We start from the raw sequence: 16,993 nt of genomic DNA, 5'->3' as shown, positions 1-16,993 counted from the left end.
AAAATCAAGGGACAGTTGCCCAAACTACTGAAATGCAGTGTACGAGTTGCATGAAATCATGACTAAACACGGACAAAATTGTTGGTGAACAAAAATAAAAGTAAAAAAATACAAGTAAAAATTTGCTAGAAATTACTTATTGAGAATCAGTCATTTCTTTTTTTCTCTCTTTTTTTTTTGGTGATCAAACAATTATTTCTGGCCTGAAATAAATTGTGTTCAACCAAATTCTTCAAAAAGCTGTTATAGAACAGTTCAAAGCTTTGTTGTTGACCATTTTTGAGTGAAATCGAGCAGCACATTTTGCTACAGAATGCGTCTTTGTCATAGTCCTCAGATTTCCTCTACTGGATGCAGCAAAACAGGAGTGTGTCTCCTATGTTTCAAAAAAGGGACAGTATTGTTCCTTGAAAGCTTCTCATATACAATGGTGCGTCCTGGGGGGGGGGGGTATCAAATTTTGCCTCATCTGTCCAAGGACATCCTCCCAGAAGCTTTGAGGTTTGTCAATTTGCATTGCTCAAGGGTACCATTATTTTTTTTAAGAACTATTAGACATCATTCAGTTGCCTTTCTGTTCTGTAAACTCAGAACAGAATGGTGCACATTTTTCAGATAATGCTGCAGCGGAATTAGTCATGTTGACTGCTGTTGTCAGGGGTTACGTGTTGTTGGTACCCTGAATAGCCAGGAGGAAAGCATACGGAGGGGAGGAATGAATGCAGGCTGTGGGGGAGAAGACTGATTGTCCACACTGATACCAAGGTTATCTCGAATCTGGAAACACAAATTTAACAGAGAGGAGTTAAAATGACCAATATCAGTTATTTCTCCAGGAAATGGCGTGTAATGATTTTTTTTTTTTTTTACTGATATGAAAGTTTGATTGGTTTTCCATTTTACCTTTGCAAGTTTTTGCCACAGCTCATAGAGATAAGAAAACACTTTGGCGTGGATTTTGGGGCATTGGATGTTGTTGACATCTCCAAGGATACCCAAAATCCTCCTCCACAGGACAAAGGCTGAATCAGCATGCCACCCTGTCAGGGTCCCACCCGCAATGATGCTGACATCATCGGTCAGACACTCGCTACTGTCTGCATGGTCAAAAAGGAGAGAGAAAGATGAAAGTCTGGATTTGATAATAAATTTCATTTTGGCAGCAACCGGATCTGGCGCAGTGACTGTTACAGAATGAGTCAAAACCTTCTTCAGTGAGACATAGGATTTAATCCAAAAGTGCTGAATTAACATTTAGACTTTATAATGTGGTATATTTGTCCAAATTTGTAATTCAGGGATGATCATTCTGTCACTAGTTGATTCAATCCCTGTCCACTGAAGTGCTAAGGTGTAAAAATACTTTTGGAAAACAGGCATGGTCACGTGCAACAGCCAAATGAGTTCTTATGGATTTGTAGGAAGACAGCACCACTTAGTGGGCAACAGAGCAGTGACAAAGGGAGACGGGTTAGATGAGAAACTGAAAAGTGTCAGGTAAAGTTGCTGTAATTTATGCAGAACGTTTGTCACCAATGATCGATAGAGAGATTATTAGTTTCAATTCATTGAAGCAACAGATGTGTGAAGATGTGATGTGTGAGCCGTGAGGATAAAACTATGTCAAGAAGTGAAGTCAAGGTTAAGGCTAAAAATTAGAGTGCATGAGGACTCGGTGATGATTGGCAGCTATGGAGCAGTACCCAAGTGGTGTGGCATATGTAAGACAGACTGATGAATGCTGTCGTCCAGGGGGCAATCCTGCGGGCACTCAGTGTGCACCACTAAGGCTGGGGAGGCGGGGGGTTTCTGAGGATAGTGGAAGTGGATGTTGTGTTGGGGTGAGGGTGAAGAGTGGGGAGAGCGAGTACACTCAGGACCTATAAACAAGGGACAGAGATAAAATTGGGTTTGGGGAAGGGAGTAGAATGACAAAGACAAAAGCTTCATGATGATCAAAAACAAACAAAAGTCACAACAGTGTGTAAGAAGACATGTTATGTCTTGTGACTTGTTGTAACTGTCATATGCTTATTCATGTGCTAGGGTCTTTTTTTATCCTGGACTTAAATTATCCTCAGAAGAGGATAGTTTGAGCGTGGGTTTTTTTCCCTCTCCTTACCCAGCGTTTTCCTTTCTGAATTCTGATTTTAATTTCCCCATTGCGGGACAAATAGAGGATATCTTAAGGTGTGTCAGGGTAAGGGACACGTCTCACTGAGCAGCACATTGACCGTCTTTACTTTGTCTTCCATTCATGGAAGGAAACTACAAACCCCAATCCTTACACAACAGACTAAAACTAAAGCATCTATTGTACTACATCCACCTTCCAAATGAGTCTTCTGCAGTGAAATCGCGAAAACCCACACAGGTGAAGCTTGTACGCAATGTGAGTTGTCACCTGCTAGAGCCTCATGGTGACTGAGAAGCAGACTCCCCTGGCTCTGCGGGTCAGCGGTCACGTCCATGTGAGCTGACTGGGTGGACTGATTGTCAGCCTCCTCGTCAAACACCTGCCAGGTGACCTCAGCTTCATTCAAATAGCCATTCGATGTCTCGCTGCTAATACTCTCACCTGGGAAATGAAGGCAAGCGGAAGTTGTGCTCGAAATGGAACAGAAGAATTTAGTAATTAAGGTAAACATTAAATTAATAGGTCAGATGAGGACATAATCAGAGACTTTATTCTCACTTTTCTCTCTGAGCTTGGCCCTTGAGTAGTGATGATATCCCTCAGCACTATTTTCTGTCTCAACTGGACTGCTGCTTTGGCGGATCAGGATCTACGAGCACAAGAAAATAGAAAGAATATATTGGCATTGTCATTCATTCTATTTCGACACCGGTGATGCAACATTACAATCCAAATAGGTTTCTCACAACTGGCAGTTCACTGCACTCCCGCCTCTCTGATGTTCCGCTATCGGAACCAAAGGAAGTAGGTGAAGGCTCTCTCTTCTGGGCTGGAGAGCAGGACGTGAGATAAATAGAGACAGAGATGGAATAAAAATGTGGTCACAGATATGATTACATTGCATGTAAAACACGACAACTTTTTCCTTGTCCAACCCACTTTATGAATGGATGTGCATTGTTGTAGATTGTAATATTTATATTGCAAGCTACCAGGCACCTGCCAATTGTTGACTCTATATATAGTATATACTGTATTATATATTTACAATGAAGACTGAACTTTTAGTTCGAGATAATGCTATCACATAAAGCTCGGCACTAAAATTAACACAACCTCAAAATCATGTTTAATAGCTAATTTGAGATACAAGGGAGGAAAAAAACTAGATTAGTATTGTAAAAACGTATTATGTTGTCATTGATTAAAACGGTAAGGACACGTCACAGACACCGGCCACCAACTATCAAAGTCTGCGCTCATGCTGATCTCTTAATGCTGTGCTGTCCTTTGGTTGTGAAAATACGTGAATTCTCAGGTTTGATTGTTGAAGAGGTTATTATTTTTATTACAATTGTTGCAACGCAAGGTGGGCGCTTGCTGTCGTGGCATTTAAAAATAAATGAATTAATTTGGGAGTTGTGCTGCAGTTATGACCAAAGATGCATCCAGTAGAAGAGATGGTGACGGAGAAATTTCACACAGAAGAGCTTTCGGCAGCGTTGTACAGTATAACCGACATGACAAAAACCTTCTTTGTAAATGAGCAACCAATTAATTTTTCAACATCGGACCAGACAGCGTTGGACTTTTTTTTTCTTAAGAAATAAAATCAGCCTCTTGTACATTTACATGTCATATTAGCGTTAGATGGATGGATGGATAGATGGATAGATAGATAAATAACTTTTTCACAGCACTGTAGGTTTGTACCTTGTAATGTGTCAGAAAGCTGCTGCGTGATGTCTGAGGTGCTGCTGCTACGAAGGAGCGGGCTATCTCCTCCCCCTAATTCTTCTCCCCCTTCTGAGAGCTGACATTCCTCCACGTCTGGACAACAGGGCAAAAGAGAGCATAAAATGAAGCAATGGTGAAATGATCAATCAACCTGTCTACAAATCCTGACGTGTAAATACAAACAAAAATTAAGGCATGCACACATGCAGTGGTAATGGGAGGCGCAAGCCCAGGTTTTTCTCCACAGGAAAGTCTGTGGAAACACTCCAAACCCTCTGCACCAGTTAGTGGTACAGAAGACAGTTGATGATGGGACGACAGGTGAATGATACAGGATGGGTGGAGGCCACAAACACACAAATACTGTACATTCACCTCTCCAAAGACACTTTACCTGAGAGTCTGTGAGAGCAAGTTGAGTTACCAGAAGAGATACCAGGCAAGAAAGAGCTCACAGTGTGGAGCAGGCTAGGAACGCTTTTAGTAGTAGGCAAAACCTCACATAGGTGAACACAGTTGCTGATGGACTGGCTTCGTTTAGCTTCCATCAGCCAAAGAGAGAACAGAATGCGAAAAAGGAAGGAATAAAGAGAATAAAGACAGTATTAAAAATGATGGAGTACAGCCCCCAGCACATTAAAGACATAAAGATGCATTTATTAAAGACCCCGTAGAGTGATTTTTGAGTTCTCTTTCAAAATACGTGATATGTTTGAAGATATATGCTGAAAACCTGATAAATCTGAGAACTATGCAGTACTACATTGTTGAGATATCGCATTACACTCTTTCACCATCAAAAATTATCTTTCCAAATGTGCCCACAGTAGTCTAAACACTCAAACTCATGGGCACATAAAGCAACTTGAGGGCATTGCAATACAAATCTATACTCTTTTTATCTTCTCTCTAACCCAACCGGGCGAAGCAGACGGCCGCCCCATATTGAGTTTTCGGTGTTCTCCAGGTCTGTTCCTAAGAGGGAGTTTTTCCTTGCCTCTGTCACCTAGTGGTTCCTCATGTGAAGGTCAGTTAGGGCACAGTTAGTCTTTAAATAAGTGGGGAGCGTGGTCTTTGACCTGTTCCATGAGTAAAGTGCTCTGAGAAAACCTCTGCTGTGAATTGTGCCATAAAAATAACATTGAATTGAATCATACAGTAATTGTTAAAGGGAACATCAACTGAAAAAATCTTTACAGTATACTCATCTTCACAAAACAGGTGAGCCATGATTTGTCGTTACCTGAGCCTTGAGCAACTGTGATGTCAGTTGACACAATGTGGCAAAATGGCCAGCCATTGAAATGCCTAAGAACGGGTAGATTTTGCTGCTGAAATTATATTCCACAGCAACGATATTAATCCAAATGCCTTGTTTAGACGAGTGGAGGCGCATAGAGCATATTAATTTAAAGATAATTTGTGGATGGACTTTCTCTTTAAGATTGTTGTTTGTTCTCATGTTTACACTGACGGCTAGAATCCGATTTCACCAGACAAAGAGACAGAAAATCATGTTGAGATTTTACATTTATACCTTATTTGCATCTAAATCATATTTTTGTCCAAAGATGTAGTCAACTTGGTAAATCTGGTGTAGTAAGATCCCAGAGGAGTCACTACAGCCCGATACTGCAAAGGTTTTTAACTACCTTTATGATAATGAATGTATCTTGCAAGATTATAATTTAGATTTCAATTACCGGTACTTAAATCCAAACAGCACTGACACAGTAAAACTTGTTAAAGTACAACAAGAGGAGTTTGTATTTGCATGAATGAATAGAACCAATTTCTGACGGTCAACGACGAGGCATGGCTGTTGGATGTGGTTGACACTTCCAAGCCTAATGTCAATTTGAGCAATGAAAAGGGACATTGCTATTGTCTTTTTCAGTACTTTTTTACTACTTTCAGTGGGTGATATATTGTGTCTGCCATTGTTTGCCAGGAATGCATATTAATGAGCATTAATAAATTTTTTAATGAAACTATCACAAACTGCCAAACAATGAAGCGTGGACGTTCTTTGGAGGAGAAGAGAGAGGGGCTCATGGTGCCTTTGAAGATCATTGGGGAAAATCCACTTAGGCCCAAAGAAAGGGCATGGAATTTGAAGCAGTTGTTTTTCATATATTACAAACAAACACGCACACGCATACGCACTCCGAACTTTTTTCCTTCAGGCTCAAATTCTGCTACTTGTTCACCGAGCTCGTCATTTCAGAGCATTACGGGTAATTGCAGAAAAGAAATGGGATTGACTCTTTTATCTTTCCCATTCAGTCCAGACCAAAAATTCAGAAATGCATTTTAGCGAGTTACTCTTCTCAACTTATAATGAGCCTGCCACATCTCCATCAGATAAGGGCCATTACTGCGTCTGGACTGAACTGTAACAATGGCTCCTCTAAGCCAGCCTTTGACATCCTGTCAAGACATGGAAATGGAGTCAGTGTGCAAAGACATGCGAGGGGGACAATAGGGGCCATCTGCTGGGGCTTTCTCTTATTGGTGTTTGGCTTTTCATTGGCACCTGGGCTGGTGTATACATGGACCTCTCACAGTCAATGAATCTGAGAGCACCAAAAGCTTTGTAGCATCAGCTTCTTACACAAAGGCAGAGGATCAAGAAAATATTCACCTAAATAAAATCTACTATGGCCTCAACTAAATCTAGCAACAGTCATAATTGGGGCTCGATAATAGAATAGCAACAACAATAACTCTATTAACAGAATATAATTTCAAATCGAATTAGAAATTATTTGAACAACCTGCTTTGATGAAAGGTGGATAATGTTTCATTTGACAATGACAAGTTTGTCATAATAAATCAGTCCCTACCAGAAGCTTTTTGTCGCACAATGCTGCGGGCCTTCTCCACACCAGGAGCACCTGACGTGGTGGCAGAACGAATCCTCATTGGTTCCTGAACTCCTGTCCCACCTAGGTCTCCTTGGTTCCTCCAACTTAGTGAGAAGGAACGTGCCACTGCGGATCCTTTCTGGGAATCCTGAATCACTCCTGCAAAGGAGAGAACACTTCAGTATTTCACCATTTCAGTATTATTTTGGTAATCATCTTTTTTTTGTGGTAAATTTTTAATTTTGTTTTAAGAGATCAAGGTATGAGAATGTGACACATTCTCTCATACTGTAATGACATTTTCTATTTCAAACAAAGGAAAAAAATTAAATTACAATTTGAATATTTTTTTTAAATCATTGCTATTGTACTGTACTTTTCAAATGTAATTACATAGCATTAAAAGAAGGTTTTATCCATGCAGTCAGGACTGTGTGGCATGGTGGCTGCGTGGCTTGCAGGCACGACTTAGCTCAAAAGGATTTTTGTGTAAATGTGTGTGTGTGTGTGTGTGTGCGTGTGCGAGTGTATGTGTGTGTATTGTGCTCTGGTGGTTCCTTGGGGCCTACCCTGCGAGCACCCTAGCGGTGTGCCTGAGCGCTTGGGCTATGCTGGAAGGGGTGAACTCCAGGCTCTCGGCAAGGTGTCTGCGTCGGGGTCTCGGCAATTCCTTGGCTTCAGTGTCGTGGGGGCTTGCCTATCTTGAGGGTGGCAGGGGCTGAGCAACTTGTTACACTGGCAAAAGGTTGGCTGCATGATGTTATACCAATACAGCAGCAACCACTGCCGTGGAAAGTTCAAATCTATGAGTCAGGCTCAGAATTTGGGTTGGATCCATGTTTGTGGTCAGAAATGCTCCATGCATGGATATGAGAACTCACTGGATTTGGGGTTGAAGAGGATGCATTTACTAGAAATGAGTCCACTGCTCAAATTCTTGCCGTAATATTTCTGCATGTCTTGTCATATATTGTTTATCGGACCTTGTCAGGATCAGATTTGAGCTTCAAATATTAGGAATTTTAATAGGGATTTAAGTGCTCTGTTTTATCACTATTTAATATTTTTATTTATTTTTCGCGCTTCTAACTGAGCAGATATAGGACACCACCCACAGTAATAAAACTTATATGTTGCAAGTGGGGAAAACCCCCCCCAGAAATGCATGTTGTATTTGAATTGATTCCCGTCTTGGCAAAAACCATGTAAAAAGATGTAGACAGAAAAAAAAGTGGCACCCGCTTCAGTAATTCAGCAGCTATTTTCATGTTGATGACTTTGTTACCAGGCTACATATTTATGTGTGTTGAAACGCACTTGAAAAGTTAGGAATACAGCTATGTGACGAAATATAAAAGAGAGTGCACAGCTGGGCCAACCACATTAATTTATTAAATATATTTTCCTTTGTAATATAGTCCACTTAGTTTTCAACTGAATTGCAGGAGTATTGTATCAGAAACGAAAGGGACAGACTGAACTATACCGAGGTGAAATTTTCACATCTGTTGACTACATTACGTAAATTATAAAAATGCAATAACTTTTTTTTGTGCCTGTGCTTGATTGTTGTTGTTGTTGTTTTTTTGCTGTCTTCCTCACCACGTGCTCGCTGCTTCTTCTCCTTCTGTTCACTGAGTTTATCCAGAGGCAGGTTGGCCATGTCTAGGCCGTAAACAGAGCGGGCCAGCACAGCCGTCAACGAGTCCATGATGCTGGCCCACTCTGTCACCAACTCCTCCCAGTAAGTTAGAGAGGACAGCACTGAAAGCAGCTCATCCCACAGCTCTCGAGAGATGTACACACACAGGTTGGCTCGCACCCATGCCACAATGATGGTCTGAATGCAACATAAGAACAAATATGAATACGCAGATCGAGTTCAAACGCTACAATGTGACAAAAGAAACCACCTACAGTTTGTAATGTCTTATCTTTCTCCTGACTCATTTAAAAAATATTTGATGAATTGATCAAATAAATATTACACTTGTCAAGGGCAGACATACGCGAAAAAGGATGGATGCCAAACTTTCAGCAAAGCCGTCTTTTCTTTGGTTTTCTGATGGCCTCTTCATCACTGCTTCAGTGATCCTCAGTAGGACCTGCAACATCTGCTCCCTGAAAATAATGGAAAGGAATAAATACAACCTGTATGTGTGTACACACACACACACATACACACTGTATATATTTTTTTTATGCTAGAGAGAGAGAGAGAGAGAGAGAGAGAGAGAGAGAGAGAGACAGAGACAGAGAGAGAGAGAGAGAGAGAGAGAGAGAGAGAGAGAGACAGAGAGAGAGACAGAGAGAGAGAGAGAGAGAGAGAGATAATACTGACCAGGTCTCTGTGTTCATGGTGTGCTCCATGATCATGTGTCGGTAGATGTTCAGGACGCACTTGCACACCTCAATCTGATTCTCTAGGAGCTTGGGCACATCCTGGCATGGCTCAAGGAGGAAAACATTTGAAGAGTTTGTCAGGAACACCTACAATTTTGGAGACATATGAATACAGGAATCTAGTATTATGACAGACATGTAAAAACGATGTATAAAGGCAGACCTGGAGTGTGGGCTGGATGCCCGCCTTGATATCCCTGTTCTTCTCCTCTGTGAGAAAACCTCGACTGATCGCACTGCTGAAAGAGTAGGTCCTTCCCCAACTTGATGATCGCTTGTGCCCGTGACTCTCAAGTATCTGTTAAAAGACAGTCAACCTCTCAAAATTAGATCAATAATTCAAAAACAGAACCCATGTCAGAAACTTGCAGGACACATTATACGGCTGAGGTTACGAACATCACATGACCAAACTCAGAAAACAGGTGAGGCACGATTGGTTGTTACCTGAGCCCTGAGCAACTGTAATTATTTTCAATCAACACCAAGTGGTAAAATAACCGCCCCATGCGATGACGAAAAACGTGGATTTTGCTGCTTAAATTATATCCCACAAACCCAATATTAATCACAACTAAACTAGTCGGGCCGCATTTAGAACATATTATTGTCAAGAAATATTTTGTGTTAACTTCTTCTCCTTTAAATAAAATTACCAACAGCTTGATTAATTCAAAAAATAACCAAGCTCACACAATTTAAAACTCAAATGTGAATTACATACACATTTTCAGCCCCATTATAAATGACAAGAACAGTGTGTGGTAATCGGCACACACTCTAAATGTTAAGATTCCACAATTTCATGATCATGCATTTTTCCAGTAAATGCAATAGTCGAAATATGTCCACCAATACCTGTGCTTGCATGTTATTATTCTCTGTGCTGAGTATCTGTTCGGTGCTACCATCGACTTCATCATCCTGTGCAGTTTTGTCTGGCTCAGTCATAAAGCTGGGCTTCTCCTGCAGTATCCACATTCGGTACACTTTGATCACCTTCCTGGTCGCCGATGCTTCGCAGGATGGTAACAGGAAAGCCTTTGGAGAGAAGAACACAATTGTTGCATTTGTGATGATGATGCATAATTGTGTGAGCTGGAAGGATCTACGCAACACACGGCCAGCAGAGAACAGCGTAATTCCTTTAATTCCAGGCAAACTCACCAGACGCAATGTACCGGTAATTAGATTACGTCCATTTTACAAGGAAGTACAAATACTTGACAAGAGTGTGATAAATACCTGGTGGAAGACCTCGTTGACAAAATTCACATTGTCCCTGGTGGATAGTAAGATGGCATGCACCATGTCGTAGACGTACTGGTGCTCCTCCTCAATGCTACATAAACTGGAATCGCTGGGCCGTCGATCTGAGAGTGTGCTGCTGTTGGAGTGGCTCTTCTCAGGCTCCCCCGTCGGCCCGTTTGTGTCCCCATCTGATGTCTTCTCCTTCTCCTTTTCCTGGCTGCTACTGCCTGCAGTGACAGTCTGGAGAACGTTGTACTTGTGAGATACAGTACATCGTTTAATGGACATACATGTGAGTACCAGGTCTAACCGGGAGACTCCAATTGTAACATAAATTCAATGCCCTGAGAATTCTCTTTGTTTGCTTCTTCCAATTTTAACTAATAAACGGATGAATACTTGGTCTATAGAGGAATATGAACAGAAGGAAAGCTCAAATATGACTCTGCAAGGAGGACATGTTGCATTTATAGCAGTGAATGCAATTGTGAATACTCCTCTGTCTTTACCCACATTATCAGCATTTTATTCCTTGCTTCATGCACCAATCATTGACTGACTTGTATGAAAATGGTTTGGTTGTTTTTGCTGGTGATTACCCAAGACCTTTGCACAGTATTGCAGATTATAAGAATAAGATGGATAAAGGGACCTGACAGTGCTTTTAAGTAACCGCAAAACCAACATTCACGTTTGCACAATTCCCACCTGGATGAGTTTGGGAAGGACTTCAGGGCCATTCTTTGTATTCTGCGCTGTTGCAGCGCTGCTGATATACTTCTTCTTGAGGAAGAAAGTGACCAGCCAGGTGATGAAGGCTACACGGGGAGCCAGGTATTGGTCCCTAGTGCAGAAGGTGCTCTCGTTATTCCTTGTCACTGGCACATACAAGGGTTTTGGTCTGTGATGTGGGAGGTCTAATTGTAGAAGAAATAGAGGAAGGTGGGGGGAGGGAGAGAGAGAGAGAGAGAGAGAGAGAGAGAGAGAGAGAGAGAATGAGTCATGACACAGGAAAGCTTGTGTCCTGAGGGGTTAAAACTTAAGTGGCAAAAGCAGATTTGACACTCCTCTTGGATAGCAGATAAGACAAGAAATCTACAGTATATGCTAGTATTAATACATGTGATTTTTTTCTGTCATACATAAAACAGACAATACATCCATCCATCAATTCTCTGTACTGCATATTCTCATTAGGGTCACGATTGTACTGAAGCACACGCCTGCTGATTTTGGGTGAGAGGCGGGGTACACCCCGAACTGTGTGGTAGCCCGTCGCAACTCACAACCACACCCAGGGACAATTTAGAGTGTTCCGCTACCCTGCCATGCATGTTTTTGGAATGTGGGAGGACACCAGAGTATTGGGGGAAAGCGAAAATGCCACAGAGGAATGCGAGAGACCGAATTTGAATCCAGGCAGAAGTGCTCACCGATCGCCACTGTGCTGCCCACCAGACAGAATACAGTGACACAGTAATTCCTGGTGACATATTTATCGAATGTGATGAACACCTGCTTACCTAATAAAGGCTTGTAGAGATTTGTGAGCTTTGTGAAGGAGGGGAAGAGATGCGGAAGGTAGTACTTCTTGAACAGGCTGAAGAGAAACCTGAAGCCTGTCTCCTGGTTTTCTTTGTTCCGCCACTCTAAGCTGGATGCCTGGAAGGGTAGACAGAACAAAGACTGACAAGGTCAGGCGACAGGGAGTGGAGTTGAATTCATAATCACTCAGTCGGTCACCGTTTATTGTTTGCTGCATAAAAGATTGAAGGCATTGTATTTCAAAATAGCTCGAAAAGGGAAATTAGCATTGCCTTGGTGCAAATGGAATGACTGTAAACCCTTAATATCTGCCATAATGTTTGGGTTGTCATTATTATAAGCAATTAGAAAACATAGAAGCACTTGGAAAAAAATGCTCATGTCAATTAACGAAGTAAAGAAGCACGCGAATAAATCAAGACTATAGTATCCATCAAATATCAATCAACATTACGTCATATTTTTCAATAATATTTTAAAATGAATCATCAGGACTACCAAAATCAATTCACTTTAGGTGAGGTGTGGACAAGGGGCAAATATGATGACAAATATAGTCCTGTGTCATTTCCCTTGAAACAGTATCAATTACCTGGATAACCATGAACTTGAGAAGGGTTTCAAGGACGTAACAAGTCTGGTCATCTGCTCCCTTCTCGCCAGTCACAGCTGGAACAAGCGGGGTGATCTCTTCAGGCACCACTTTAGCTGTTCACATTGACATATATGATGAGAAAAGAGCCGCATCATGGTCTATTTTAAAGCAAGAACTGGGTGAGGGGGTAAAAAATAAGCATGAAGCAGGACATAAGACATTGTATTCATTCCTTGCTCACCGTCAGGTGGGTTGGAGAAAGGGTTGTAAATGATCGTGTCAAGGGTGCAAGGCCCCCTGGACGAGGGCACTGCTGGGAAACCTGGCACCAGACAGGCATAGATAAGGAACTGCTCCTCAGCACAATTGTCCCTCAAGGCTTGCAGCCACAGCAGGAAGAGACGCATCCCCTCACACCGGATCTAGACCAACATTCACAGAGCGAGTATTAGGTATGAACACAAAATGGTGTGAGGAGAAAGCATGAAGCAGTGGTTCTGGTTAATGTGGAAAACCGGAACAATTTGCCAAGTGACATCAGTGGAGTACCGTTTACCCATGGACATGTACTTATTCTATTTTTAGATTGGTGTTACCTTGAAAGAATTTCCAGTGTGTAGAAGCTTTTTCAGGATAGAACCTGACAAAAAAAAAATCAAGCAACAAATGGTAAGCATGCCTAATATTCACCATACCTACAGACACACAGATGCTCACAATCACAACAAATACTGCAAAATGGACAGGTGTAGGTGTCATCGCAACCAAGGTTTGATATGCCTTGATGGGGTCTTGGGAGGGTTGGGGGGGGTAGCTGAATAACATTTTCCTGATGAAAATGAACATTCGTTGGCAGTGACATGCATTAATAGAAGCTGTCTGCTGCAATCAAAGAAGACAAAGCTCTGATTACTAAATGTCTTGGGTTGTGTGTGACAAGGAGAGAGAGAGAGAGAGAGAGAGAGAGAGAGAGAGAGATGTCTTGAGAGGAAACGACAGGCAGCCCAGGAAATGTTACCTCTGTGAAAGTGTGTTCAGGATACACAATACAGTTTAAGTCTACTGTCATGATTTCTTTGAATTGAGGGGTGAATTAAACGATTATGTTCTACTGTATATGAATTTAGAACAAGGACAATAGCAGCTGCAATGTTATGTAAACTAAAAATGGATGTTTAAGAGCCATGACTGTTGCGGTGATGATGCAGACAATGAAATATTCTAATTGGGGTTGTCACAACTTGCACGGTCCTTTTCATTCTATGGGGGTCTGAACTCCATCCATTGTCTGATCCGCTTATCCTCACAAGGGCCGTGGGGTGTGCCAGCGCATATCCCAGCTATCTCCGGCAAGAGTACACCCTGAACTGATCGCCAGCCAATCGCAGGGCACACAAAGACGACGATTAACCATTCGCGCTCGCACTCACATCTAGGGACAATTTATTCATTCATTCATCTTCCGAGCCGCTTGATCCTCACTAGGGTCGCGGGGGTTGCTGGAGCCTATCCCAGCTGTCTTCGGGCAGGAGGAGGGGCACACCCTGAATCGGTTGCCAGCCAATCGCAGGGCACACAGAAACGAACAACCATTCGCACTCACACTCACACCTAGGGACAATTTAGAGTGTTCAATTAACCTACCCTGCATGTTTTTGGAATGTGGATTGGAAACCTTAGTGCCCGGAAAAAACCCACACAGGGACAGGGAGAACATGCAAACTCCATACAGGAAGGCCCGAGCCGGAATCGAACCCTGCACCACTGCACTGTCAGGCGCACGAGTTAATCAGCCTGAACACTTTCCAGCATACGGTAATTCAATTAATTATTTGCATTACAAAAAAGTCCTAATTAGCACTTTTCTTTTCAATTCAATGAAAGACTAATTCTTTTTTCTTTGGTGTGCAAAACGAAGACATCTCAAATGTTTTGCGAGCATAGTGATGAAAAATCAGGTACCGCGATATATTGCTAAACTCTATTTACCGGTAAAAAGGAAATGTTTCACATTTCATTTGTGAAAAAAGTGAGCGCCACATACCTATACTGTGAAACTGCCACCGGTTGTAGATTTTCTCTGGCAGAAATTGCAGAATTTTCTGTTGAAAACAAATTATGCAAAGTTAGTCATAAGCCAAATAATAATTTTTACTACAGTACTATAACATTTCAGGAAATACTCCAGACTAGTGCAGAATGCCTTTGTCGATGTGTATTTTATCTAATCAATGAGCAATGATTGTTTTTGTGCTGTACCATTTGGCAAGCATGCACTTAGGGACCTCAGCCCTTTAACTCTCTTTGCCTTCTTCTACACAACATGCCAAAGTACAGAGAAATGTCATCCCCTCACTGCCAAGCAATTCAATTAGACCACCCTAACCTATTAGCAGCCTATCATTACCGTTAAATGCAGTAGTATAGGTTAGCGGCCTCTTATCTGGACAGATTTTAAAAATTGCTGGGGAGATGGAGGACGTGCGCTGTGCTTTCACACACAGTCCACAACAGTTATTGAAATGTGAGCGATAGGCCAAGGGCTCATCAACTCAAAATCAGTGAACCAGAAAGACTTCATGCTTTTAAGTCAGAGGTCAAGCCTGCCATGGTCCAAAAAGTGGAAAAAAGGGGAGCGCAATACTTGCCCCAGAGGAGCTTGTTGTACTTCTGCATCTGGATGACAAAACTAAAAAGATATTAAATACCGTACTAAAGAAAATTTCTGCAAAAACAAACTATCACCTGCTCATAGCCACCACTTTCTTTGTTTTATCAAGCAGGGAAACTGATGCTACTACGCCAAACAATAATAATATTCATACCAAGAGTGTAAATTACGGAATAACAACAACACAATAAAAGTTAAAATGAACAACAAAGACGATACAAGAAGAGAGTTGATCCAAAATAAGGAAGGGACTCATGAAGACGGTTAAGGCAATCAATACGGGTGGTGATGAAGTTCGGAATATGGATGCAAGCTACAGAGGGGAAATGGGATATCCCCGTCCTGAGGAGACTATTTGCTCACCGCCCCTCAGCCTGACATCTCTTGATTACTCTGTGCCCATATAGAATTGCATGTGGAATTAACCAACATTGAAAGTTTCAACATTGCTTTTGCACAAAGTATTTCTGATGTTGGATGATTTTACTATTTGGCTGCCACGTCGTACTCAAGAGATCATTGATTGTTTTTGATTGACTTGGTTTGTCAACAACTTCCTATTCTTTCTCCATCATTAACTTTCCGTCCTTGTCCTTGGGACTAAATCCCTTTCATTATCGTGACAGCAGCGATGCTGAAAGACGTGTACCTGCACTTTGCTATAGAGCCTGCGTTTGATTATCGCAATTCTGTACAGGATCTGTGTTGGCCTTTCTCTGTCTGTCTCCTTGGGATTGGAGGCATATTATCCGAGGCTGTAACCCAGCAGGGTAGCATGGTTAAGCTTTCCCCAACGTTGATGTCTGTGCGCACTCGCAGACACAATAACACCCCCATTTCTATCACTTACAGAGCACCGGGAAAGGAGAGCGGGAACGAGATGGAGAAGCTCACTCCAAAAGACTCCCCATGGAGCCAGAATGGGGGTCCTAACAATGAGGAATTTACTGGCAGATTCAAGGCGAAAGCAGACTCCTCTGTACTACGAAGGTTGCCGGAATTACGATAAGCTGCAGCCATACGGCAGCATAACGATGGGAGCATTACGGTGCTGCTGCTACAGCCTTAGGACATTTACATGATCCGTGCTTAGACTTCTCGCTACAGGACCCAAACATGGTGCAGAATACAGGTCCATGAGGGTTTTTTTTGACAAACATGGACTCTAAGAGCTTCTGCTCATTCACACTCCTTTGACTTAGAGATCAATTAATTGAACACAGGGAATAGCAATGGCAGTGTAACAATTATACAAGTGGAATTTAAAAACCTGGAAGGAGTCAAAATAATAGTGTAAAAATTAAGGAATTTGAGATACCCTCATATAACGGAGGTTTGTTATTTTATCAAAAATCTTTGATTGGGAAGCTCTGTAATCACTGTGCAATCATGTGTTTGAAAAAGCTTATGCCATGTAACCTCCAAATAATAACAGCAGTTCAAGCAAAGCAATTTGGGAATAAATTAGCTCATTGAGTGTATTCTTATTTCTAACCGGTAGATGGCAGGAGCGGCGAACAAACAAACTCGTGCCTATGAGTCGCTTCACTGTATGTTCAGCTGTGGTTCCGCTTGTGCAGCAGACCGCAGCGTCACAACGTTATCTGAATCATTACCATAATGACCCCCCCCCCCCCCCAACACCCCACCACCACAAACAATGGAAACACGGAGGCACTGAAGAGGAAAATAAAACATAAGATAATTTGAATGCCAATACAAACTCACTCAGCATTAAGGTAGTTTAAAAGACTCAAAATACAAGCATTACTTACTATAATTCACA

At 41.9% G+C, this 16,993-nt stretch overlaps 1 protein-coding gene across 6 annotated transcripts in view; it reads right to left on the bottom strand.

Annotated features, from left to right (window-relative positions):
• Window positions 1–16,993, bottom strand: part of ralgapa2 (Ral GTPase activating protein catalytic subunit alpha 2) — a 93,998-nt gene that overhangs the window by 57,785 nt on the left and 19,220 nt on the right. For 4 of the 6 annotated variants that reach the window (XM_052086487.1, XM_052086489.1, XM_052086492.1 and 1 more), the window contains exons 4-24: window positions 14,581–14,638; window positions 13,133–13,176; window positions 12,778–12,958; window positions 12,534–12,649; window positions 11,920–12,058; window positions 11,105–11,313; window positions 10,391–10,636; window positions 10,004–10,186; window positions 9,309–9,443; window positions 9,084–9,232; window positions 8,752–8,863; window positions 8,345–8,582; window positions 6,722–6,901; window positions 4,269–4,415; window positions 3,851–3,967; window positions 2,884–2,966; window positions 2,696–2,786; window positions 2,405–2,578; window positions 1,704–1,880; window positions 904–1,097; window positions 679–777 (exon numbers count right to left, since the gene is read on the bottom strand). In XM_052086487.1, coding sequence (XP_051942447.1) covers window positions 679–777; window positions 904–1,097; window positions 1,704–1,880; window positions 2,405–2,578; window positions 2,696–2,786; window positions 2,884–2,966; window positions 3,851–3,967; window positions 4,269–4,415; window positions 6,722–6,901; window positions 8,345–8,582; window positions 8,752–8,863; window positions 9,084–9,232; window positions 9,309–9,443; window positions 10,004–10,186; window positions 10,391–10,636; window positions 11,105–11,313; window positions 11,920–12,058; window positions 12,534–12,649; window positions 12,778–12,958; window positions 13,133–13,176; window positions 14,581–14,638 — 3,072 coding nt within the window. The remainder of the gene's footprint in view (window positions 1–678; window positions 778–903; window positions 1,098–1,703; window positions 1,881–2,404; window positions 2,579–2,695; window positions 2,787–2,883; window positions 2,967–3,850; window positions 3,968–4,268; window positions 4,416–6,721; window positions 6,902–8,344; window positions 8,583–8,751; window positions 8,864–9,083; window positions 9,233–9,308; window positions 9,444–10,003; window positions 10,187–10,390; window positions 10,637–11,104; window positions 11,314–11,919; window positions 12,059–12,533; window positions 12,650–12,777; window positions 12,959–13,132; window positions 13,177–14,580; window positions 14,639–16,993) is intronic. The other 2 variants (XM_052086493.1, XM_052086490.1) reach the window with 2 other exon arrangements.

Source organism: Hippocampus zosterae, chromosome 14 (assembly GCF_025434085.1).
Source record: "Hippocampus zosterae strain Florida chromosome 14, ASM2543408v3, whole genome shotgun sequence".
NCBI lineage: Eukaryota > Metazoa > Chordata > Actinopteri > Syngnathiformes > Syngnathidae > Hippocampus > Hippocampus zosterae.
The sequence above is the reverse complement of the archived record's forward strand: the minus strand, read 5'-3'. Positions and strand labels throughout refer to the sequence as shown.